The 27,368-nt window shown below is 43.4% G+C and overlaps 1 protein-coding gene across 1 annotated transcript in view; it reads right to left on the bottom strand.

The window, feature by feature from the left end:
* Positions 1-5,241: 5,241 nt before the first annotated feature.
* LOC124545687 (ras-like protein family member 10B) overlaps positions 5,242-27,368 on the bottom strand; it is a 93,711-nt gene continuing 71,584 nt past the window's right edge. The window contains exon 6 of the mRNA XM_047124634.1: positions 5,242-5,543. Coding sequence (XP_046980590.1) covers positions 5,242-5,543 — 302 coding nt within the window. The remainder of the gene's footprint in view (positions 5,544-27,368) is intronic.

Here is a 27,368-nt window from a genome sequence, read left to right on the forward strand (position 1 = left end):
CCGGGAGTCTTGTCTTGTGTTGACAAGAGCTACACCGCCGAAGACCAGTATCTCGCCTATAGAGAGGGCAGCCCTCCGGAACTTGCGAACCGACGAGGATACAATGGTACTTAAATCTGACAAAGGTAATGCTACTGTTTCAATGCTACAGGAGGTATATATCAATAAGATCAATGTTCTAGTAAGCAGATCAAATGGTTCAAATGGCTCTGAGCACTATGGGACTTAAGATCTGTGATCATCAGTCCCCTAGAACTTAGAACAACTTAAAACTAACTAACCTAAGGACATCACACACATCCATGCCCGAGGCAGGATTCGAACCTGCTACCGTAGCAGTCACACGGTTCCGGACTGCGCGCCTAGAACCGCGAGACCACCGCGGCCGGCGAGTAAGCAGATCAGCTTATCGCAGAAACGATAAGGATCCTACTGCCCGAGTGGCGAGGAAAACAGCAGAACTTCTAACAGTTACTTACAATAGGAGGTAATTAAGAAACTGAAACTAAATAGTTCAGTTCCACGTAGGCTGTAAGCATTGCCGAAGATCCACAAAGATAACGAGCAATTACGTCCAATTGTGAGTAATAATGGAGCAGCCACCTACGACTTAGCAAAGTAGTTGGCGTCTTTGCTCAAACCGATAGTCGGAAACTGTCCACATCACATAAAGAGTTCTAGTGATTTCATTAGCAGACTGAAGTTATTGCAGCTTCAAAATCATGACTTGTTGGTCGGTTTTTATGTGTTTTCACTATTTTCAAATGTACCTCTTGTGGACTAACATCTCACTAGGAATAGGTTTGGAGCTGACATTACAGCGCTGTTTGAGCACACCCTCTCCTCTACATATTTGTCTATTTAACAACGAGTTTTATGAGCAATCAGACGTTGTCGCCATGGGGAATCTTTTGTCTCCCCTGGTGGCCAATCATTTTATGGAAGATTCTGAGGAGCGAGCACTCGCCTCAGCCACTATTAAACCAATAGTTTGGCCTCATGGTTTGGATCGTCTGCGAGAGTTCCTACAACATTTGAACTCCATGCATGAAAACATAAAATTTACTATGGAGTTAGGCAAGGAGGGTCGCCTGCCGTTTTTAGACGTCTTAGTGCGACGTAAGAGGGATGGCACGCTTGGTCATTCAGTACATAGAAAGACCACTCACGCAGACCTTTACTTGCAAGCCGCTAGTTGCCACCATCCGGCACAAACTATGGGTGTTTTGAGGACTTTGATTCACCGAGCCCACGACATCTCTGACACCGATAGTTTGCAAACGGAATTGGAGAACCTGCAGATTGTATTTCTGAAGAATGGGTATTCGTCCTGGCAACTGGAGAGAGCGCTGCAGACCGTAAACGACAGAGCAAAGAAGAGGAAGAGGCCTCTAAAACGACTGCCCATTTACGACATACTGGTAATATTTCAGCGCAAATAGGCAGAATACTAAGAAAATATAAAGTGAAAGCAATCTTTCGCCCTCCTGCAAAAATTTCGTCGCGGTTGGGATCTGTCAAAGACGACCGAGAGTTGCACAAGGCAGCTGTTTACAGGATTCCATGTGAATGCGGCGAATCTTACATAGGGCAAACGAAGCGTATTGTGCAGTATCGCCTTGTAGATCATCAGCGGCATACTCGCCTCCTTCAGCCTTGTAAGTGAGACAAAAATTGTGGCTCAAACGTCTGACTTTCGGAGTTCGACCACCAACAGTCTGAATTGCGTATGTTAAACCTTGTTTTCGGGGAAAATGGATACAGCAAAAGAGACATCGCAAACTCTTTCAAGGGCCGCCGACGAAAGACACTTGGGGAATCTGTAGAAGAAGCCAAACGGACCGCATTCCTGCCATACTGTGGAGCAACGAACAGTAAGTTAGGACGTCTGCTGCAGAAACATGGGCCCGCCCCCAAGATATGAGGTATGTTGCACCCTGTTGAAGACGACACTGCTCTTCGAGTGTCCGGCGTGTATGGTGTACCCGGTGAACGTGGCAGCATATATATCGGACAAACAATTCGCACGGTTGCGGAGCGTTGTACTGAGCACAAGCTCCATATAAAACAAAGGGAACTTGATAAGTCGGCCATAGCGAAGCATTGCCTAGAAAACGGACATATAATACAGCTCGATAATGCAAAATTGTTGGTTCAAGCATCTACATATTCGGACTCCGTTACAAAGAAAGCGGCCGAGATTCGTATAAACAGCAACAATTTCAACAGAGACCAGGCGTACACACTCAGCAAAGCATGGGGCGGGCGTCGGACATCGAAAGAAACCAAAGGCAGAGGCGCTGCGCGGGAGCGGCAGTTTCAAACGTGGCGCCTGCCCTGGCCCCACGTGACGTCACTGGTGCTGCCACGAGCAATAGCTCCCCTTACTGCCCGGGTCGGCTTACGCACGCGCGCGCCACATTGGGTCTATCTGATTGGCTCCTGATGATGTCATCATGCCTATATAATAGAGAAACCGTAACAGCCCGGCAGTCTGTAAACTCCTAACGACGATGGCGGAGATAGTCATCGAAAGCTCGAGGATTTTATTCGAATTGACGCGGCTTGAAAAAAGAGAACCTTTTATTCATATATGCCGTCGCGAAAGACTCCGAGGACACTATGAGACTTAGCATCTGAGGTCGTCAGTCCCCTAGACTTAGAACTACTTAAACCTAACTAACCTAAGGACATCACACGCGTCAATGCCCGAGGCAGGATTGGAACCTGCATCCGTAGCAGCAGCGCGGTTCCGGATTGAAGCGCTTAGAACCGCTCGGACACAACAACTGACTACAGATCTTTCTACTCGTCCAGATCGTAGGACACAGCGGATTATCAGAGTCAGTTGATCTATATGCTATGCATCTGGAGTGGAATCCAAAGGAAGAGAAGAGTATCTGCCTATCGTGATTTCGCGAATAATATGATCCTGTACGCTTGATGCACTGGGATGGATAAATTCGTCCCAAGTTGATTTTGACAAACATGCCGTATGTCCCTTTTATTTATTTGCATAAGTATGTGTACACTTGGACAAGAAAAATGTGGAGTTTGACAATTAATTCTAATAAATCTCAATAACTTTCATTGTGAGGTAACCAACAATATCATCACTACCCAGAAACGCAAGACGTTCTGCTAAAAATGTGGTGATTACAATGACTGGTTCTAAGAGTTTCTGTCAATACTTTTCTTCGGTCTTAGTTTCACTCACAAGTGGAGAACTCACGCGCACATAATTGATTTTTCGAACTAACAGCGAAATTATCGCTTGCCTGTATGAGGTGCTTTCCTCATGCCTCTGTAACAAAATATTCACGTTCTTCCTGTCATCTAATCAATCTTTTTTGAACTGTGACAAACTGTCTGAATCTGTAACTTTGCCAACAACACAGCAAAGTTACCCTTTACATACTGAATAACACAGTTCATATCTCACGTGATTTTTATTTTTCAGTTCACATCTGTGCAAATATTCCTTCAACTGCTTGTCTGTTGCTTGTTTGCAGTTTCCTCCCGACCCTTACCAGTATATTTTTTTCCGGCAACAGAAATACCCCTATAGTACGAAAATGAGTCCGATGTCGCCACGGACAGATTTGCCGGGTAGATATTCTTTTACCTGCTCAAACGGAACTAGCAGTATTCAGAATAGCTGATTCATTGATTTAATTTTCAGAACAATATTTTCCCACCAGAATGTGTATAATTATTTTTTTCTATTTTTCACACTACCGGTTTTGGGCACTGCCCATTCTCAAATGTGTCTAGAAACACAGTAACACACAGTAGCAAGAACCAACTAAACATAAATGTAACTACAGTGGACGTACCGTTACACAAACATAACATTTTTATGTTGTAACATATATGGCTAAATCGTAGTCATTAATTTAAAAATCGCAAAATTATACTGAATATATACGATGTAAATAGTTTTTGTTCAGTACATGAAATGTGTGTCGACATATGCACTGAAGATACTGTAACGGTGCTTAAGTGGGACTCTAATTTAATTACATAATACTTTTTTCACACAACTCTTACTAAGAGACAGAGATGTTCTTGAAATCGGATCGACAGTTGTACTTTTTATTCTCTAACTGACAGCTCAGAGTTCACCACGCAAAATTGCTCATGAGAAAGTTCGTGGATGACGATATACAATGCGTTTAGTAGGAAATATTGCAAGGTTTGTTTCCTTTCTGCACCTATATGGATGTTACATTTAAATAACGTGGTAATACTTTTTTCTCATCAGCAATTTCATGTCCTGAGCCTTTATATTTTATGTGAGGACGTATGACGACTGCGACTCGCACAGTTACACCTGGCACGCGATTATTAATGACGACGATGTAGACACAAATGTTACTAGAAGTAAATTCAATGTTTGTGTAATGATACGTACATCTAATATAGTTACATGAATAGTGTTTACCTGTTAGTTTGTTACGGTCTGGTGCTATGTTTTCATACACCTTCGAGAATGGGCAAATGCCCGAAGCCGATAACGCGGAAAATAAAGAATTTTATACGCGGCCTGACAGAAGAAAAATGATATCATTGAAGTTTACTGAGGTTGTGGGACTCACGAAGGATAAAACGATGGAAACATAATTCACACTTTTATATTTTATTAAAAATGAAACTCCTCCAGCTGTACTTAAGATTTTATATTTACTTGGCTACTAATTTCGACGTTGCACCAACGCCGTCGTCAGGTCCGAAATCGATTGTGTGTGGCTCAGTACTATTAAGTCCGCGGTGAGACCAACACGTGCTCCACATAGATCGATGTGGAGCACGTGTTGGTCTCACCGCGGACATATAGTACTGAGCCATACACAATTGATTTCATCAAAGTGTACGGGCCTGAAGATGGCGTTGATGCAACGTCGAAACTAGTAGCCAATTAAATATAAAATCCTAAGTACAGCTGGAGGAGTTTCATTTTTTAATTAAAAAAAATTCTATCAGCTGTGTCCCACCGTCATCCATTTTAAATATGGGCGTACGAAGATTAATTCACATCTATTCAGAATACACAGCTGATAAAGAGAATTTGATTCTCATTGCCGGGAGTTCGCGTACGAGTTGTAGGGACGCAGAGCAGAATGGAGGTGTTGAGGGAGTGCGCGTCCAGCGGCAGCGCCCTCAGAGCAGCGGGCAGGAGCGCACGTCCCTCTGTGGTTGGGAGTCGCGGCGGGCGTCCAGGGCGGCCGCGTCGGCGCAGCGTCACAACAGGTGGCAGGTGGCGCGGCCGTCCGGCGTCTCTAGGAAGCCGCGCTCGGGCCGCTCGTCGTCGGCGTCGCCGTCCTCCGGCGAGGAGGCGGCCAGCAGCCCGTAGGAGGCGGGGATGGGCGGCGAGGTGGCGCCGGCCGCGCCCAGCAGCCGGTCCACCTGGCGCATCAGCCGCTGGAACACGGCCAGCACCTGCCCCCGCTGCCGCGCGCTGCACTCGGCGTAGCCGCACCCCCACGAGGCGCGAACCTCGGACCACAAGTCGGGACGCGCCAGGTCTCTGCCCGGGACCCGCTCTGTAAGATTCACCGCACCACTAGTGCTCTAAATACCGGCTGGTTCGTACATTTTTCGAATTACAGAAAATGCAGAATAACGAATGAAAAACACACGACACATCAAACATTGCACTAGAATTTATTACATTTGTTTGGTTTTGTCATCTTTGAAAAATTATTGTAATTTACCATGTTGTTCATGACTTAATGCGCCATATACTACCATTGACCTATACTTGAGTATTGCTCATCAGTGTGGGATCCGTTCCAGGTCGGGTTGACGGAAGAGATAGAGAAGATCCAAAGATAAGCGGCGCGTTTCGTCACAGGGTTATTTGGTAACCGTGAAAGCGTTACGGAGATGTTTAGCAAACTCAAGTGGCAGACTCTGCAAGAGAGGCGCTCTGCACCGCGGTGTAGCTTGCTGTCCAGGTTTCGAGAGAGTGCGTTTCTCGATGAAGTATCGAATATATTGCTTCCCCCTACTTATACCTCCCGAGGAGATCACGAATGTAAAATTAGAGAGATTCGAGCGCGCACGGAGGCTTTCCGGCAGTCGTTCTTAACCGGGAACCATACGCGACTGGAACAGGAAAGGGAGGTAATGACAGTGGCACGTAAAGTGTCCTACGCCACACGCCGTTGTGTGGCTTGCGGAGTATAAATGTAGATGTAGATATACACTCTAAGAGAAAAAAAAGAGACGCAGCACAAAGAAATTGTCCGAATGGGACGGAAACCGGTCGATGTGATGTACATGTACAGACAAATGAATCATTACAATTTCAGAAAAACTGGATAATTTATTCAAGAGAAAGAAATTCAAAAACTGAGCTAGTCAATAACGCGTTAGTCCACCTCTGGCCCTTATGCAAGCAGTTATCTGGCGTCTTGGCAGAGTTGCTGAAAGTCTTACTCTGAGACTCCGTCCAAGTGGCAAGTTAGCTCGTCAGTATCTCGAGTCTGTTGAAGGGCTCTGCCTATAATGCTGCAAACGTTCTGATTGGAGAGAGATCCAGCGATCTTGTTCCCAAGGTAGGATTTGGAAGAAGGAAGACAAGGTGTAGAAACTCTCGCCGTGTGCGGATGAGCGTTATTTTGCTGAAATGCAAACTCAAGAAGGCTCGCCATGAAGGATAACAAAATGTGACGTAGGATATCGTCGACGTAATATCGTCGACGTACCGCTGTAAGTGTACAATGAATGGCACCCAAAGGGGTCCTGTTGCGAAATAACATGGCAGCCCAGACCATCACTCCTGCTTGTGAGGCCGTCTGGAGGGTGACAGTTAGGTTGGTGTCCTACCATTGTATATGGCATCTCCAGACACGTCTTCGGCCTGGAACCGAAGTTACTGGAATATAATTTTATCCAATTATGAGACCCGTTTAAACCTATGAAATCGTCTGGCTACAATTGCCTACAGTAACTTTTACTGCGTCTTAGCTGCAACGCAATTATTTTATCCCAATGGAAACGTGAGGTAGACATTTGTGAGTGTTCAACCATTTTATCACGCGCAACTGCTACCAACCCTTGGCCATCACTATGAAAATATCAGCAACTCAATGCAGCAGTGTGCAGCAGCTCGTGACGATCAGAATAAACGGATGTGGCTGGTTCGCCGGATTCCGCTCAATGATTGAATACTGTTGTAGCTATTTGGCGTGGTAATTGCTGAATGATCACTTTAACACAAGAGAAAATATTTTGTAATTACTTGTTTTAATCCACAAAACGGAACCAAGTGTATGAAGTATGTTTTGAAAACGGGTACATAATTCTGTATAAATATTGTTCCTAAAATCATGAAAAAATCACCTGAGAGCTGTACCATACGAATAAATATTTTCCTTCCTGCAGAAGAAATTCGGGTCTGAAAAGATTTGCATGGGTTAACACCTGTGCGCCATACGCCAGTCACCGTGCGACTGTGCTTAACCCACTTGCATGCCTCTTCTTCCATATGTGCGCGTGAGTGATGCCATTCACTCCTTCGTCTGCGCTGAGCGCCTCTACTTCCGTGTGGGGGCAAGCTACAGCCGGAAGTGCACTAGCGACAAGGTACACATGTGTAAACGCTCCTTTAGAAGTCAGCCTCGATGACCAGCGGCACGACAACCACGAGTGATGCACTGGGACGCAATTTTTATCATAGGAGAAGCCCTTCGGCTGTCAATTGCGGCACTCCTGCAGAACAGCAGCTCGTATCTACATCTACATCTATACTCCGCAAGCCACCTGACGGTGTGTGGCGGAGAGTAACTTGAGTACCTCTATCTGTTCTCCCTTCTATTCCAGTCTCGTATTGTTCGTGGAAAGAAGGATTGTCGGTATGTCTCCGTGTCGGCTCTAATCTCTCAGATTTTATCCTCATGGTTTATTCACGAGATATACGTAGGAGGGAGCAATATACTGCTTGACTCTTCGGTGAAGGTATGTTCTCGAAACTTCAACAAAAGCCCATACCGAGCTACTGAGCGTCCCTCCTGCAGAGTCTTTCACTGGAGTTTATCTATCATCTCCGTAACGCTTTCGCGATTACTAAATGATCCTGTAACGAAGCGCGCTGCTCTCCGTTGGATCTTCTCTATCTCTTCTATCAACCCTATCTGGTACGGATCCCACACTGCTGAGCAGTATTCAAGCAGTGTGCGAACAAGCGTACTGTAACCTACTTCCTTTGTTTTCGGATCGCATTTCCTTAGGATACTTCCAATTTAAATCACTCCTAATATGTACTCCCAGATAATTTATGGAATTAACTGCTTCCAGTTGATGACCTGCTAATTGTAGCTAAATGATATGGGATCTTTCTTTCTATGTATTCGCAGCACATTACACTTGTCTACATTGAGATTAAATTGCCATTCCCTGCACCATGCGTCGATTCGCTGCAGAACCTCCTGCATTTCAGTACAATTTTCCATTGTTACAAGCTCTCGATATACCACAGCATCATCCGCAAAAAGCCTCAGCGAACCTCCGATGTCATCCACAAGGCCATTTATGTATATTGTGAATAGCAACGGTCCTACGACAGTCCCCTGCGGGACACTTGAAATCACTCTTACTTCGGATGACTTCTCTCCATTATCGTAGATGATATTTTAGGTCTCGTTTCGCTGCCCTTCATGACAAGACATCCTGAGCTGAGATTTCAGCAAAATAATGCTCACGCGCAAACGGCGAGAGTTGCTACTCTTTCTCTTCGTGCATGCCAGCCCTTCCAAAGCCAAAGAGTTTCCCGGATCTCTCCCCAATGGAGAAAGTTTGAAGCATTATGGGCGGGACCCTCCAATTAGCTCGGGGTATTGACGATCTAATGTTTCAATTGGACGCTCCCACGATATCATTCAGGACGTCATCCAGCAATCAATGATTGCCAAGCCGAATAACTGCTTCAATACGGGCCATAGGTGGACGGATGCATTATTGGCGTGTTCAATTTACGAAGCTCTTTCTCTTGAGCAAATGATCAAAATTTTTTGAAACTGTAAACATTCATTTGTCTCTACTCGTAACTCAGATCTAATTCACGATCCCTTCGGACATTTCTTTTGACGTTCGTATTTTTATTTCGGCCAAAATTAAGGTGTACGCCGAACTTGGTCAGAAATGAACCTGCAGAAGTGCCCGCTGCAGATGGCTAAGTCTTTAGAAAACGTAACATTTTTGGAGTGGGTCGAACAAAGCATGTGTCATTCATGTTAATGACGTTTACAGACAGCAGGCTGACGCTGCCGATCTATTCCCTAAGTGGAAACGTCGTTTTATATTTCAATTTTTACAGTTATTGCACTGCAAACAGCCCGAAAAAACGCTCAATACATTGTAATTATTAATAAAGGCAGGAAAGTAAAGACAAAGGCAAATGTGGGATTGGTAATAAATTTTCAGAGAGGAATTATAAGGCATACAGGAGAACTTCGTACACAAAAAGACACATTTTATTATTTTGCAGTTGTCGATCTACATGGACTGAGGTGAGTTCATTGTAAAAACACGAGGAGCCGTAATTTTCTCGGTATCTTACACATGTCAAGAATGCCAGACTTTTACACTTGCATGATTGTTTCAAAGCTGATACAGAAAAGCAATATTCTCACTGTGTTCTTTAGAGATTCACGTTACTCAGTCGACAGCACGCAAGCGAGTGAGCTGTGTAGTTGTCTGTAGCTAGCGTCATCTCCAACGGCCGATGGGTCGATTTTACCTGCACCACGAACCTACTGTGCAGCTGCCGAGGGTTGCTCGAAGGTTAGAATGAAACTGACGAAATATAAAGTCCCGTAAGCATTAGTCACAATAACGTCGGGACGCTGTAACCACAATCCTTTCCTGAAAATTTATTTCGAATTACTAATAAATACAATATTGAGCATTGTTACCAACTTAAAAACTGAACAAATTCTTCCACGTAGGGACCAGATCCCACGACCTTCGGATAACCCTCGTGTACCCTTCCAGCTCCACCAACCGCTGCCAGGAAGCCACGTTAACATAAACCGTTTGGGCCTCTCCCTATCCGCCCCAAAAATGCTTTTCCTTCTGAACGCTTTGCCGTCTGGCGCACTGATTTACTTCAATTTCATTTCTGGCAAGTGCGGCATGTGCTACAAACATGGACGAAATTGATGACGACGACGGCGCGTTTCTCTTGTCGGCTAAATTGTTTTTACTTCTTATAACATGGAAATAATTGTTCTCATTTTTTCCTTATACCGAATGTTATTATTAGTCATCTTTGAAAGTCGGGCAGTTGAGCGCCCCGCAACTCCAACATCACCATCATCATCTTCTTTGTAAGCCAATTGACAAATCATTTGGTGGCACCTATATTAAAATATTGGATCTCACAAACTTTAGAGCCACAATTTTTTTATGGTTTTTATTGATGACTGCATACTGCGGAAAACTAGTTAGTTAAATAATACATTTTGTGGAATAATACCGAAGTGTTTCTCACTTAATATGTAAACGTCACGTGGAACTGGTGGCCGGGATATCTCAAAGGATGGTTCAGTCGCCTGTGGGAAAGCGGCGGTCTTCCTCTGTGCATTGACCCCTTTCGTTGTGGGTACGTGACAGGTGTATCGTATATGTATTTGTAAAATAAAAGTGAGTGCAATGGAGGCGTGTAAAAAGTACTGCCATGTGTGTGTTGTATGACGATGATGGCAGAAGAGAGAGAGAGAGAGAGAGAGAGAGAGAGAGAGAGAGAGAAATCCGGTACGGGTACATAGCTTGTCGTCTCGGACAGCACCAAGTGGACCGCGAACTCCAACGTCCCCATGCCACGATTGAACCGCGACGGGGTGTCACAGTGCTCTCTCTTCATGAGATACTGCGGACAGGTTTGTAATTCAACTAGGGCAGAGACTGGTGATTAGGAACTAAACGCCAACACATATCTTCCTCGTGCCGGCCAAATACTGTCAGTGATTCATGATGAAGTCATTTCGGGTTATCAGCCGAGTGAAGGCTGATGCCGCAGAACAACGCCTTGACGCAGCTGATAACCCGAGAACATCATTATCGTGATTCATCGAGAAATTCTAAATTTGCACTGGCAGTGATTATTTCATCCACCATCAGTATTCGAACCTGCGTACATCCGAGACTAGCGCCACCGCACAAGCGAGCGTTTGCTTCCTCGGCTATGAAGGTGGGGTTGTTTCTAATTGATTATGTATAAAATATTCTACCCTGAACCAACGGAAGGGTAAGTAATATCTTTTAGGTTGATAACCCCCGTCATACTCTATCAGTTTCTTCTGTAAAAGTCAACGTTTCGATCCCTTTGCTGGAATCTTCTTCAGATCCTGTCTGCTGTCTCTGTTTGGCTTAACACTGTAGTAGACCGTTTTTGCTTCCACATTTTTAGTTCGTTCAGTGCTGGCTGGCATTCCTCCTATGACATTCCTCCTATAATTCTTTCAAACAGTACTTCGAAAAATGTGTCGATGTATTTGTGAAGATAGACTACAGAACTGTCTACTGCCACTTGATGGTTTTGCCGCTTCCCATAGGTGACGCGTTGAAGCAGCACTTGTTCAGGCTTGCGAGTGCACTGGAGGACATAGGTGAAACAACACGAAGTAGACAAGTAAGGACTACAGTGAACAGCACAGTTTAAATGGAGGGAAAGGATGACTACTTCAGACACCCACAAGACGTAAGCAGCCATATGTGGCGAAACAGCGCGAAGTCGTATATCCCTGTTTCGTTGAGCATCAGAATTCAGATACGCAGGGACTCTACCGAAAAGCGCAAGAACACTGGGCGCGCAGCAGCTGCATGCAAACTAAACAATGCCCAGCGTGTCAGTGATGTCACTATGAGACGCCAGCGAACCACGTTTGATCAACTAAAGAAGGCAACCGGTCTACTACGGTGGACCCTCCACACCATCATCTACGAAGATGAAGGTGTATGAACAATGGGTGCCCCATTCCTTCACCGTACAGCAGAAACAGAGGCGTGTGGAGATATGCCAAGAGATTTGCCAGCAGTTGATGCAACAGTACAGTGCCGATCCAGCGGAGTTCTTTCAGCGTCTGGTCAGAGACTCCAAAAAAGAAAATCCAGTCTATGGAATGGAAGCATACTGGGGGCTCTCGTCCCAAGAAATCACGGTCGGGAATTTTCGTGCAGAAACAAATGGCGACTGTGTTCTGGGATTAGGAAGGGGTACTGCTGATGTACTGGCTCCCTGCCAGTACGACTCTCAGCAGTGATCGGTACAGCACTGCATTACACCAACTCCACCCACTCACTCAACTACGCCGCCACGAAGATAGGGCACTGGCGCTCTGCTCCAAACCGACAACGTCCGGTCATGCCAGACGCCAGACGTGTGTGACTAGGGTTGACTGTGCTGCCACATTCTCCACACCCGCCGGATTTATCTCCTAGCGACTACGCCCTATTCGACTGAATGAAACAGGTCATTCGGGTAAGTAGTTCACCACCAATAACAAATTCATGTAGTTGTCTACCAGTGACATCGAAAAAGCACGAAAGAATGGCACACAAATACGGAAATTGCCAGAACGATGGTAAAAGTCCATAGACGTTGTTCAACAATTTGTAGTTTTCAATCATTTTTTGTGAATGGCTCAGGTACAAAAAGAACTTTTCTTTCACTTGTTCTAAAAACGAGAATCGTTTGAATAAAGTTCTTCAAGCTACTGACTCCCTTTAATTCAACAACTCACTTCACCGAACGACGCATGAGACAGTTCCCTTTTGTATATCAACGTGACGATGATCTTAGAACGTGTTCAGTCAGCCAGAGATATCAGAAGAGTCGCGAAGAAAATCCCAGCTAACGAATCCAAATGTGAGTTCTCAAAGATGGAATCTCAAGAGGGATATGATGCGACCTGACAACTTAGATTACTTTATCCTTTTTTGCAATTCGGATAAAAGATTGTAAAACATATCTGAGATACTGTTCCGCGGACTAACTAAACTGAAAAACGAAATGTGAAGATCATCATAGAATTTTCTATACCCATTCTGTTAATTCAACATCTTTACATTTCAAAATATACGTCCAATACTAAAGAATTGGGTGGACGAGGTATTTAGTGTGCGACCTGTGTTGTATCGCGCTAACAGTTTAGGTAGCCACCTTTCCAAGTTGATCTGTTCAAAAATGGCACAGAGCACTATGGGACTTAACATCTGAGGTCATCAGTCCCCTAGAACTTAGAACTACTTAAACCTAACTTAACCTAACGTAACGTGTATCCACAGGACATGTGGCCCCCCATTCGGATATCCGGGAGGGGACTGCCAAGGGGGAGGTTACCATGAGAAAAAGATTGAATAATCAACGAAAGGATAACGTTCTACGAGTAGGGGCGTGGAATGTCAGAAGCTTGAACGTGGTAGGGAAACTCGAAAATCTGAAAAGGGAAATGCAAAGGCTCAATCTAGATATAGTAGGGGTCAGTGAAGTGAAGGAAGACAAGGATTTCTGGTCAGATGAGTATCGGGTAATATCAACAGCAGCAGAAAATGGTATAACAGGTGTAGGATTCGTTATGAATAGCAAGGTAGGGTAGAGGGTGTGTTACTGTGAACAGTTCAGTGACCGGGTTGTTCTAATCAGAATCGACAGCAGACCAACACCGACAACGATAGTTCAGGTATCCATGCCGACGTCGCAAGCTGAAGAAGAACAGATAGAGAAAGGGTAATGCAGTATGTAAAGGGGGGCGAAAATCTAATAGTCATGGGCGACTGGAATGCAGTTGTAGGGGAAGGAGTAGAAGAAAAGGTTACAGGAGAATATGGGCTTGGGACAAGGAATGAAAGAGGAGAAAGTCTAATTGAGTTCTGTAACAAGTTTCAGCTAGTAATAGCGAATACCCTGTTCAAGAATCACAAGAGGAGGAGGTATACTTTTAAAAGACCGGGAGATACGGGAAGATTTCAATTAGATTGCATCATGGTCAGACAGAGATTCCGAAATCAGATACTGGGTTGTAAGGCGTACCCTGGAGCAGATATAGACTCTGATCACAATATAGTAGTGATGAAGAGTAGGCTGAAGTTCAAGACATTAGTCAGGAAGAATCAATAGCAAAGAAGTGGGATACGGAAGTACTAACGAATGACGAGATACGTTTGAAGTTCTCTAACGCTATAGATACAGCAATAAGGAATAGTGCAGTAGACAGTACAGTTGAAGTGGAATGGACATCTCTAAAAAGGACCATCACAGAAGTTAGGAAGGAAACCATAGGCACTAAGAAGGTAGCTGCGAAGAAACCATGGGTAACAGGAGAAATACTTCAGTTGATTGATGAAAGGTGGAAGTACAAACATGTTCCAGGAAAATCAGGAATACAGAAATACAAGTCGCTGAGGAGTGAAATAAATAGGAAGTGCAGGGAAGCTAAGACGAAATGGCTGCAGGAAAATGTGAAGACATCGAAAAAGATATGATTGTCGGAAGGACAGACTCAGCATACTGGAAAGTCAAAACAACCTTTGGTGACATTAAAAGCAACGGTGGTAACATTAAGAGTGCAACGGGAATTCCACTGTTAAATGCAGAGGAGAGAGCAGATAGGTGGAAAGAATACATTGAAAGCCTCTATGAGGGTGAAGATTTGTCTGATGTCATAGAAGAAGAAACAGGAGTCGATTTAGAAGAGATAGGGGATCCAGTATTAGAATCGGAATTTAAAAGAGCTTTGGAGGACTTACGGTCAAATAAGGCAGAAGGGATAGATAACATTCCATCAGAATTTCTAAAATCATTGGGGGAAGTGGCAACAAAACGACTATTCACGTTGGTGTGTAGAATATATGAGTCTGGCGACATACCATCTGACTTTCGGAAAAGCTTCATCCACACAATTCCGAAGAGGGCAAGAGCTGACAAGTGCGAGAATTATCGCACAATCAGCTTAACAGCTCATGCATCGAAGCTGCTTACAAGAATAATATACAGAAGAATGGAAAAGAAAATTGAGAATGCGCTAGGTGACGATCAGTTTGGCTTTAGGAAAAGTAAAGGGACGAGAGAGGCAATTCTGACGTTACGGCTAATAATGGAAGCAATGCTCAAGAAAAATCAAGACACTTTCATAGGATTTGTCGACCTGGAGAAAGCGTTCGACAATATAAAATGGTGCAAGCTATAGGGAGAGACGGGTCATATACAATATGTACAACAACCAAGAGGGAATAATAAGAGTGGACGATCAAGAACGAAGTGCTCGTATTAAGAAGGGTGTAAGACAAGGCTGTAGCCTTTCGCCCCTATTCTTCAATCTGTACATCGAGGAAGCAATGATGGAAATAAAAGAAAGGTTCAGGAGTGGAATTAAAATACAAGGTGAAAGGATATCAACGATACGATTCGCTGATGACATTGCTATCTTGAGTGAAAGTGAAGAAGAATTCAATGATCTGCTGAACGGAATGAACCGTCTAATGAGTACACAGTATGGTTTGAGAGTAAATCGGAGAAAGACGAAGGTAATGAGAAGTAGTAGAAATGAGAACAGCGAGAAACGTAACATCAGGATTGATGGTCACGAAGTCAATAAAGTTAAGGAATTCTGCTACCTAGGCAGTAAAATAACCAATGACGGACGGAGCAAGGAGGACATCAAAAGCAGACTCGCTATGGCAAAAAAGGCATTTCTGGCCAAGAGAAGTCTACTAATATCAAATACCGGCCTTAATTTGAGGAAGAAATTTCTGAGGATGTACGTCTGGAGTACAGCATTGTATGGTAGTGAAACATGGACTGTGGGAAAACCGGAACAGAAGAGAATCGAAGCATTTGAGATGTGGTGCTATAGACGAATGTTGAAAATTAGGTGGACTGATAAGGCAAGGAATGAGGAGGTTCTACGCAGAATCGGAGAGGAAAGGAATATGTGGAAAACACTGATAAGGAGAAGGGACAGGATGATAGGACATCTGCTAAGACATAAGGGAATGACTTCCATGGTACTAGAGGGCAAAAACTGTAGAGGAAGACAGAGATTGGAATACGTCAAGCAAATAATTGAGGACGTAGGTTGCAAGTTCTACTCTGAGATGGAGAGGTTAGCACAGGAAAGGAATTCGTGGCGGGCCGCATCAAACCAGTCAGTAGGCTGATGACAAAAAAAAGAAAAAGTTCATCTGTAAATCTGTTTATATTATATAACATTGCCAATGCTGCAGTGTTCTAATGTAAGTTCCTACAAATTCTGGTGATGCACATGAATCACATAATTATTATTCCAGAAATGTTGTTGACACTAGACTATGACTTCGAAGCTAAAAAAGATCTGTAGTGCATATTCATATTTATATTCATATTTTTTTTCTTTTAGACACAGCACGAGTGGATCCATGGCTTTAATTCATAACATTTATTACGATTCTTCCGACTGGTCAGAGACTTCCTTCTACGTTACACGTAAATGATGTATGCGGCCGTCCCACCGTGAGCCACTCTGGGCAGATGCTGTTATATACATAATGATTTCGACTGATACCAGCTACTATTTGCCGATCATGCAATGCAACAGTGTAAGCTTTTTCATATACTTACCCTCTTTACGTTATATATAAACGGTCCAGCCACACTAACGTGGCCCCGCCTATGTTCCTACGTCAACAGACTAGCGGTGACAGCCCTAACACTGGGGGTTAGGTAAAGCTCGTCGTGGCGACGACGCGAAAAACAGTGTAGTCGTTTTCGTAATGCAGGAACGGAGCGATTTATCTGACGTCCAGATTGTCATGACCTTTGGCTTTCGGACCGAGGGTGCAAGCGTTTCCGAAATGACTTGAAGAATGAATTGAAGAAAGTAAATACCAACATCCATAATTTTATTTCGTAATTCAATTTAGCTATCAGTTTTGGTGCCTCATTCGCACCATCTTCAGGCGCCTATACACGAAACTATGTAAGCCGTGTAGCAGCTTGTATTATTGTAGGAACCGCTGTATCCGCCATTTACTGTATATTTGGGTGTATGATTTACCGACTTTCGTGTCTAGAAGGCTGAAGATGGAACCAGTAAGGCACAGAAACGGGTAGCTAAATAAAATTATTAGATAAAATTACAACTGCTGGTATCTATTCTCTTCAACTCTTCGACCAGCCGCAGTCTCATTCCAAAACGAAAGGTGGAATTACAGAAGTTTGTAAACTGTTCGTGTGCCCCAGTGGTTAACGTACACTTTGGTGAACCACGAGCCGTAGATGACAGGGATGACGGGTGGCTGCGATGTGTAAGGGCGAATAGACGTGCAACTGTTCAGCAGTTAACCGCCCAGATGTTTCACGAGGGTACCAACAGAGTCTCCCCAACGACATTTTAGTGTTTTTTTGTTGTTTATGGGCCCCAGCAGCTGACGCCTGTTTTTCTGCCTATGACAGATAGGTGCTCTAAATGTTCATCAAATCAAAAGTATGCCTGCAGCCCTACAGACACGACTGATCTTGAATGAAGTGACTGCCACAGCATACTCGTCATGAAGATTCCGATCAACGGGCAGCACTTGGTAGCTTAGATTGTTGAAATAAAGTTCATGGTTCAGTCCACCGTGACGTCAGTTAGTGGTCCGAAGCTACTGTATGGAAAATACAAAAGATCCCCAAAAAATCAGTGAACCACCTCCAGCCTGAGCCATACCCTCCGCAAATTACGGCTTAAACACCGTACTGGACTGTCGATACTCTCTATCCCTTCCATTATGTGAAAAACAAGTAAAAGCCTTGTCTCGTTGGACCACATTATACGCCTCCAGTCAGTAACTGTCCAGTGTCCGCGACGTTATCCACCGCCGCCCTGCCCCAATGAAGATGTATAAATTCTTATAACGTTGTGAGTAAGACTTTGCGAGTTGTCTGATCCAAAGGTCAGTTGCTTGCAGCTTCTTCCCAATGTTCGCCCAGATTCTCTGAGTGATTGACCTGCATTTATGGCCATCAAATCTTCCTGTTGGGTCTGAAACAGATGGCCATTTATAAGGCACGACACTCGTGTCTGATCACTTATTGTTAGTCATTCTGCGACTGCTGAGGCCGTGCTATAAGGTTGCGAATGTTGTACAAATTCCATGTAGACACGCTGGAGTGGCAAAACGGTTCTACGCGCTTCTGTCCGGAACCGCGCTGTTGCTACGGTGGCAGGTTCGAATCCTGCCACGTGCATGGATGTGTGTGATGTCCTTAGGTTAGTTTAAGTAGTTCTATGTCTAGGGGACTGATGACTTCAGATGTTAATTCCCATAGTGCTCAGAGCTATTTGAACCATTTTGAGTCGTTGGACACTCCGTATTTTACGCTAATAAATGGGGCAACATCCTTCTCTGTGTTGTCATGTCGAAACATGACGGCTCATTTCTGTTGTTCGGCCACTTCTCCGCCTCGAACTATCTTGCTGTTTTTATGGAATAAAATAGTTTATGCAAGCGCACGAGCACACTCCTTCATTTGCATAGCCATGTCAGTCGTGCACGTCCACATGACACGCCATGTACCCATTCTACGATTGTGCGCTGAATAGTAACACTTCCAAATTGTATGTGAAAACTCATGAAGGTTTTTAAGTAAGAAACTTTACTAACATTCTCCTCTCCTCTCCTCTCCCCCCCCCCCCCCCCCCCCCCCCCATGAACCATGGAGCGGGATGCGACCGACCGGCGGGTGCCGCCCCTGCTCAGTGAGTAGCGAAACCTTCAGAACTTGAAATGCCAACCAATAAACAAGATGCTAGAAAGTACTCAAGCATAACAGTTTGACTCTTCATAATTTAGTCACCTACCATCATATTGGTTCAAATGGCTCTGAGCACTATGGGACTTAACATCTGTGGTCATCAGTCCCCTAGAACTTAGAACTACTTAAACCTAACTAACCTAAGGACATCACATACATCCATGCCCGAGGTAGGATTCGAACCTGCGACCGTAGCGGCCGCGCGGCTCCGGACTCAGCGCCTAGAACCGCTAGACCACCGCGGCCGGCATCATCATATTGGTAGCTGACTAAATTATGAAGAGTCAAACTGATATGCTTGAGTTCTCTCTAGCACCCTAGTGCTAGTGCTAGTCACCTACCATCATATTCCCCCCCCCCCCCCCCCATGAACCATGGACCTTGCACTTGGTTGGGAGGCTTGCGTGCCTCAACGATACAGATAGCCATACCGTAGGTGCAACCACAACAGAGGGGTAACTGTTGAGAGGCCAGACAAACGTGTAGCTCCTGAAGAGGGGCAGCAGCCTTTTCGGTAGTTGTAGGGGCAACAGTCTGGATGATTGACTGATCTGTCCTTGTAACACTAACCAAAACGGCCTTACTATTGTGGTACTGCGAACGGCTGAAAGCAAGGGGAAACTACAGCCGTAATTTTTCCCGAGGGCATGCAGCTTTACTGTATGGTTAATTGATGATGGCATCCTCTTGGGTAAAATATTCCGGAGGTAAAATAGTCCCCCATTTGGATCTCCGAGCGGGGACTACTCAAGAGGATGTCGTTATCAGGAGAAATAAAACTGGCGTTCTACAGATCGGAGCGTGGAATGTCAGATCCCTTAATCGGGCAGGTAGGATAGAAAATTTAAAAAGGGAAATGGATAGGTTAAAGTTAGATACAGTGGGAATTAGTGAAGTTCGGTGGCAGGAGGAACCAGACTTTTTGTCAGGTGAATACAGGGTTATAAATACAAAATCAAATAAGGGTAATGAGGGATAGGTTTAATAATGAATAAAAAAAAATTGGAGTGCGGGTAAGCTACTACAAACAACATAGTGAACGCATTATTGTGGCCAAGATAGACACGAAGCCCCCGCCTACTACAGTAGTACAATTTTATATGCCAACTAGCTCTGTAGATGATGAAGAAATTGATGAAATGTATGATAAAAGAAATTATTCAGGTAGTGAAGGGAGACGAAAATTTAATAGTCATGGGTGACTGTAATTCAACAGTAGGAAAAGGAAGAGAAGGAAACGTAGTAGGAGAATATGGATTAGGGCTAAGAAATGAAAGAGGAAGCCGTCTGGTAGAATTTTGCACAGAGCATAACTTATAGCTAACACTTGGTTCAAGAATCATGAAAGAAAGTTGTATACATGGAAGAACCCTGGAGATACTAGAAGGTTCCAGATAGATTATATAATGGTAAGACAGAGATTTAGAAACCAGGTTTTAAATTGTAAGACATTTTCAGGGGAAGATGTGGACTCTGACCACAATCAGATGGAAGAGGATGTAGATGAAGATGAAATGGGAGATATGATACTGCGTGAAGAGTTTGATAGAGCACTGAAAGACCTAAGTCGAAACAAGGCCCCGGGAGTAGACAACATTCCATTAGACCTACTGACAGCCTTGGGAGAGAGAGTCCTGACAAAACTCTACCATCTGGTGAGCAAGATGTATAAAACAGGCGAAATTCCCTCAGACTTCAAGAACAATATAATAATTCCAATCCCAACGAAAGCAGGTGTTGACAGATGTGAAAATTACCGAACTATCAGTTTAATAAACCACGGCTGTAAAATACTAACCCGAAATCTTTACAGACGAATGGGAAAACTGGTAGAAGGCGACCACGGGAAAGATCAGTTTGGATTCCGTAGAAATGTTGGAACACGTGAGGCAATACTGACCTTACGACTTATCTTAGAAGAAAGATTATGGAAAGTCAAACCAACGTTTCTAGCATTTGTAGACTTAGAGAAAGCTTTTGACAATGTTGACTGGAATACTCTCTCTCAAATTCTGAAGGTGGCAGAGGTAAAATACAGGGAGCGAAAGGCTATTTACAATGTGTGCAGAACGCAGATGGCAGTAATAAGAGTCGAGGGGCATGAAAGGGAAGCAGTGGTTGGGAAGGGAGTCAGACAGAGTTGTAGACTCTCCCCGATGCTATTCAACCTGTATAATGAGCAAGCAGTAAAGGAAACAAAAGACAAGTTCGGAGTAGGCATTAAAATCTATGGAGAAGTAATAAAAACCTTGAGGTTCGCCGATGACATTGTAATTCTGTCAGAGACAGCAAAGGGGGGTTACGTAGGGATTTTACTAAAGGGGATCAGGTAGTGATTGTGGGTGGGGCTGGTAATAGTATTGATAGGGATGGGGAGTATGACACAGATGGTGACCTGGAAAAGATAGCCACTCACACTGGCAACACGAATGTGCATTTCGTGGAACTGTTTCAGCGTCACGATCGGCCTCGTCTTAAAACAGCCGTCAGGCGTAATAATATGAGACTTGGAGGTGCGCTGATGACAGAAAGCATGGGTCACATTTCAGTGGTGTCGGTGGAGTCTATCAGCAGGACGGGTTTCCCTAGACATGGCCTGCACCTCAACAGGTATGGGAAGGAGAGGTTGGCAAAGCTTATAGGTGACAGCATAGGTGATTAGATTGAAGTCAGCTGATAGATATTGCTGCTTAAGGGAAGTCTCTCTAACAAAGGAACCACTTTCGACAAAGCTTAGGTATCCGAGTAATGAGGGAATTAGTATATTTCATCAAAATATACAAGGTATTAGACATAAAGTTAGTGAACAGCTTATAGATGTTGACTCTGAAATTATTGGTATATCTGAACACTTCTTAAATAAGGAAATAATTCAGAGGCTTCCTTCACCAGGATACTGGTTGGCTGGCAGCTTTTCGAGGAGCTATTTGCGGTGTGGGGGAGTAGCTATGTATGTGAAATACGGCATCCCATTTGAGTCAATTAATGTTTTAAAGTACTGCACTGAAAAGGTGTTTGAATGTTGTGCTGGTGTGGTCAAATTTAATAACTGTTGTTATTTATAGATCCCCAGACTCCGATCTCACTACATTTTTGCTAAAGCTAGAGAAGGTTCTTGGTTCACTTTATAGGAAATACAAAAAGTTAGTTATATGTGGTGACTTCAATATTAATTGTATAAGTGATAGTGCAAGGAAGAGGATGCTGGTAGACCTCCTTCATTCATATAATCTTATGCAAACCGTATTCTTTCCAACGAGAGTGCAAAGGAACAGTAGAACAACCATAGACAACATTTTTCTTCATTCCTCATTACTAGAAGGGCATTCTGTTAGCAAAAAGGTGAATGGCCTTTCGGATCATGATGCACAAATTTTAACTCTAGGCAGAAATCCAATCTGCATGTGGAATGCACTTCCTTGACTCTTGTGCAGAAAGGAGTGCAGTATTCTGCTGCATCCATTTTCAATAAGCTACCACAAGAACTCAAAAATCTTAGTAGCAGCCCAAACTCTAAACTCTAAACTCTAAACTGAAGAGTTTCCTCATGGCTCACTCCTTCTATTCTGTCGAGGAGCTCCTGGAAGAGCTAGAAAATTAAGCAAATTCCAATGTTACATTGTTGATTTTCTATATTTAAACTTACGACTTGTCACCTGAATATTTTTTTTTTATATTTCATTTTATCTGTTTCTAATATCGTGTTATAATTTCATGTATTGACTCGTTCCATGACCATGGAGACTTCTCCTTAATTTGGTCCCACGGAACAATAAATAAATAAATAAATAAAATAAGAAGGACTTGCAAGAGCAGTTGAACGGAATGGACAGTGTCTTGAAAGGAGGGTATAAGATGAACATCCACAAAAGCAAAACGAGGATAATGGAATGTAGTCGAATTAAATCGGGTGATGCTGAGGGAATTGGATTAGGAAATGAGACGCTGAAAGTAGTAAAGGAGTTTTGCTATTTGGGGAGCAAAATAACTCATGATGGTCGAAGTAGAGAGGATACAAAATGGCAAGGAAAGCGTTTCTGAAGAAGAGAAATTTGTTAACATTGAGTATTGATTTAAGTGTCAGGAAGTCGTTTCTGAAAGGATTTGTATGGAAGTGAAACGTGGACACTAAATAGTGTAGACAAGAAAACGTGGTGCTACAGAAGAATGCTGAAGATTAGATGGGTAGATCACATAACTAATGAGGAGGTATTGAATAGAATTGGGGAGAAGCGGAGTTTGTGGTACAATTTGACTGGAAGAAGGGATCGGTTGCTAGGACATGTTCTGAGGCATCAAGGGATCACCAATTTAGTACTGGAGGGTAGTGTGAAGGGTAAAAGTAGTAGAGGGAGACCAAGAGATGAATACACTAAGCAGATTCAGAAGGATATAGGTTGCAGTAGGTACTGGGAGATGAAGAAGCTTGCACAGGATAGAGTAGCACGGAGAGCTGCATCAAACCAGTCTCATGACTGAAGATCACAACAACAAATCATTCTATATCTTTGTTCTTCGCGTATACGTATTTGTATCCCTATGCCGCTAGAAAGCACCTAACTGTGACGTGTAACGTTGTTACGTGTAACGTAACTCTGTCAGTGCGTAAGATACTGAGTAATCGAGTTTCGAAAGGTTCCTCCACACGTGGAGCACCGTCTCTTTCAGTATTATAGTGCCAGGCCATACACGAGTACCGCTACATCTGGAACAGTCCCGCGCCTTTGATTCACTGTCATCCATCTTCTTTTATACAGTCACGGTTTGGCCTCACTGACTTTCATCTGTTTCCAAAGCTTAAAGGACACCGTCGTGAGTGTAACTTTCACAGTGATGAAGGAGTGCAAGCAGAGGTGAGGATTTGGCTCCCTCAACGAAGTAAAACATTCTACAGTGAAGCTGTCAACAAGCTGGTCCGTCATTGGCAGAAATATATTCCTTGTCGTGGTGACTATGTATGGAAATGAACATACAGACATGAAGAATAAATATGTAGAATGTTAGTAACGTTTGTTTTGTTTGGAAAGCTTTAAGCGTTTTCACATAAACATTTCGGAGGCATTACTTTTCAACATTCCCTAGAACACAATCTAAAGCGTCCAAAACAGAGCAGCGTATCCTTTTAGTGAAGTGACAAATATTTTATCCACTCTGCATACATATGTCTCATGATTTTGCAGCACAAAGACGGAGTAAGGTAGCGCAGTTGTAAGACATTGGGAACGTATTCGGCAAGACTGTGGTTCAAATTCCCATCTGGCCTTGAGATCTGCGTATCTCATTATTTTCCTATTGCACGATGATTTCTTTGAAAAGGACGCGGTCGATTTACTTTTCCATCTCTCACAAACCAAACCTTGTGCACCGTCTCTCAGATGTGGTCGTAAACGCGACATTCAACAATCGTCTTCCTCCCTCCCTCTCTTCCTTCCTTCCTTCCTTCCTTCCTTCTTTCCTTAACACGGCAGTGACATACGTCTGAAGCTCTGTTCATCCCACTTGAACCAACGATAAAGATGTGACAGACGTTGAAAGATCCATTGTCCCGAAGATACGCTGCTCAAACTCACTAGAAGAGGTGTCAGCTCTACCGCATATTTGAAATACCAAATTGCGGTCCCAGTCGAAGGCAGACTGGCACCGCCGTCGTGTCTACGTCCAGTTTCAATAACACAACGACAGGCAGAGGTGCTACCAAGACAAACAAATGTCAGAGGTCGCCTTACTACAGAATTATATGCTTTAGATTATTAAATCATGACTGTCTTAAGCCCTTGAATTGTGTAATTGTCACTCCAATCGATTAATTCAGTGGCGGTCATCGAGTAGTTTAGTGTTGATATGTTGTCGCGATTCGAGGAATTCTTACGTAGCCTCAAGTAATATGTAAAAATATTTTGAGAACTGGAGTAAATTTTTGGATGACAGCTGATGTTGAAACACTCCTATCGCGGATCAAACAAAACAGTATGACACAGGGACTCCACTAATGAAACCTGTGCAATAGCACATGAAAAGTAACGAAAAGCTTAAAATGGTGGCTTATAGTTTGTCTCTTATAATTATGGGACAAATAGTTAATATACATAGAATAAGACAATCTGCTAAAGAAATTACTAGCTCTAAAATTACTCGCTTTGTTGCGTTCCTCGGTCATTTCAATTAATTAGCCTGCGAGTTAATTACTAACTGTTCAGATGGGAATCTTTACCTAAACTTTGGAAATGCCGTGGTTGCAATAATTGGTGATTTAATGGCATCCTTCACGTATAGAAAGAATTCACACTCATTGTCTATTTCTGTCAAATGCCACATTTCGCTAAAAGAGAACTCCTCAGCAGCTCCAAGAACTAGGGGCAAAAACCGCATCAGCATCACCTATGTGTCGTGGAAGGTATTCAGGTCCAGTTCACATGAAGGTGCTCCTGTGATACAGATTCCAATAGCGACAGCAGAGCCCATTATCCCATGGTGACCAGATTTATTTATTGGTCGCAGTTGTATCGCCATCATAACAAGGGATCCTTGCAAACTGTAGCTACTTTTATCACGAGTGCGTAACGGTAGTCAATTTGCATTTGTTCCGAATCAAAATTCTGTCATTCTGCTTCAAAAGAAATCTCCATTAAATTTACATTTAGGGCCACTATTACAGATGGAATTCATCATAATAAGTGTTCTAGACCTTCTGTCCTATCGGTGCGACATAGCATATAACGGACATCGTCGCTTTAAAATTAATTCGATATTTATAAAATTAAGAATTCCGTAAATTAAACGGAAAAAGTTTATTACTGAACCCCTTTCCCGAGCCACCTGCTGCTGGCAGTCGTCAGGGAGACGGAGGTAAGTTAATTGGCTTCGCTCACTGCTTAGCGGGACAGGCTCTGTCAGATAGCCGACCGCTTTATACGCAGCCATTCAATTAGAGAGCATACAAGAAGAAAGCTGGAGCTGCGTGCATCGAAAAAAAGTCCTGCAGGAAAGTACCACTCAGCACTCATAGCCAGAAACGGTTTTAAAGGTATGGGACATTCACTTGCGGAATCAACTTGCGCATATTCTAAACGTATAATCGACAGAAAAGAAAATATAGAACCAATATCTCAAGAGATAACAGGAAAATGTGAAACATTAGTAAATTATTCGGTATTTTTTCTGGCTAGAGAGAGTTTTCAGGATGTTAAATCAACGTCGCTACTAAAACATTGACGTAAGGGTACGTAGACGAGAGTACATTAAATCATTATGCCCATATTGAAACTTGTGATACTTCAACATATTTCATTATGCTATCGGGAGAAAATTATTCGGGTAAGTGATATGCCAATAATTTTAAGAAAATTCGAAAAAAAGCGTACAGTGAATGTAAATGGTAAGCTGTGCTTCATCATGTTTTACTGGCCGTATTCAATTATTATTCCCTTTGCAGAAAAGAATAGCCATAATAAGCTGTTTTTAGCATACGTATCTTTTATAGAAAATGCAGAGACAGTTTTCACACAAATAAACATGTTAATCTGCAATAATAATTTATATTATAATATATGGAAATATTCTGCAATAAGGAATATAATAAATTACGTAAGAGTACATAAAGATACGGAGCAGTTCATTCATCTAAATTTTATCTGTTATTAACTTCTCTAACGTGTACTGACTTCTTTCAGTGACCATGAAGATCTGTTCCTCATTTTGATACAACTCATTTTTGTACTAGACTTGTCAAAAAAACAAAATTAAAATACTATACCAGAGAGTGGTGTGGCACCGATCAGCGAAAAGCCCCATCCATGTTGTCAGTAATCCCTGCTCTGCGCTCTACCCGGTTGAGCACTGAACTAACTACAATTGACCACTAACCATGTTTCATATTGTTGTTGCAGTGGTGTACGCAATTGATTTTCAAACCAATTCCTTTTATTTCTTCATATCTTCGAAGCAACGTAAGTAACATTTCCTCGTGCACTTTTAATGACCTAATCCTACATACACTATCTCGACGCCACCAATAACATACGTTTATCATATTGACAGCATTATCCTGTCATCCACCGCCAGGTACTCTATATCAGCGACCTGAGTAGTCATCAGACATCGTCAGAGAGCAGAATGGGGCACTCTGCGTAACTCACGAACTTCGAACGTGGTCAGATGATTGTGTGTCACTTGTGTCGTACATCTGTAAGCGAGATTCTCGCACACCTAAACATCCTTAGGTCCACGTGAAGGGACACGTACAGCACAAAAGCGTACAGGCTGACGTCGTCTGTTGATTGACAGAGACCGCCGACAGTTGAAGAGGGTAGTAATGTGTAATAGGCAGACATCTATCCAGACCATCCCACAGGATATCCAGACTGCATCAGGATCCACTGCAGCCGTCCGCTGTGACCGAGCTGTTCTAGGCGCTTCAGTCCGGAACCGAGCTGCTGCTACGGTCGTAGGTCCGAATTTTGCGTCGGGCGTGGATGTGCGTGATGTCCTTAGGTTAGTTAGGTTTAAGTAGTTCTAAGCCTAGGGGACTGATGACCTCAGTTGTTGAGTTCCATAGTGCTTAGAGCCTTTTGAACCACTTTGGGATCCACTG

The sequence above is a fragment of the Schistocerca americana genome, chromosome 8, assembly GCF_021461395.2.
Source record: "Schistocerca americana isolate TAMUIC-IGC-003095 chromosome 8, iqSchAmer2.1, whole genome shotgun sequence".
In the NCBI taxonomy this organism is placed as follows: domain Eukaryota; kingdom Metazoa; phylum Arthropoda; class Insecta; order Orthoptera; family Acrididae; genus Schistocerca; species Schistocerca americana.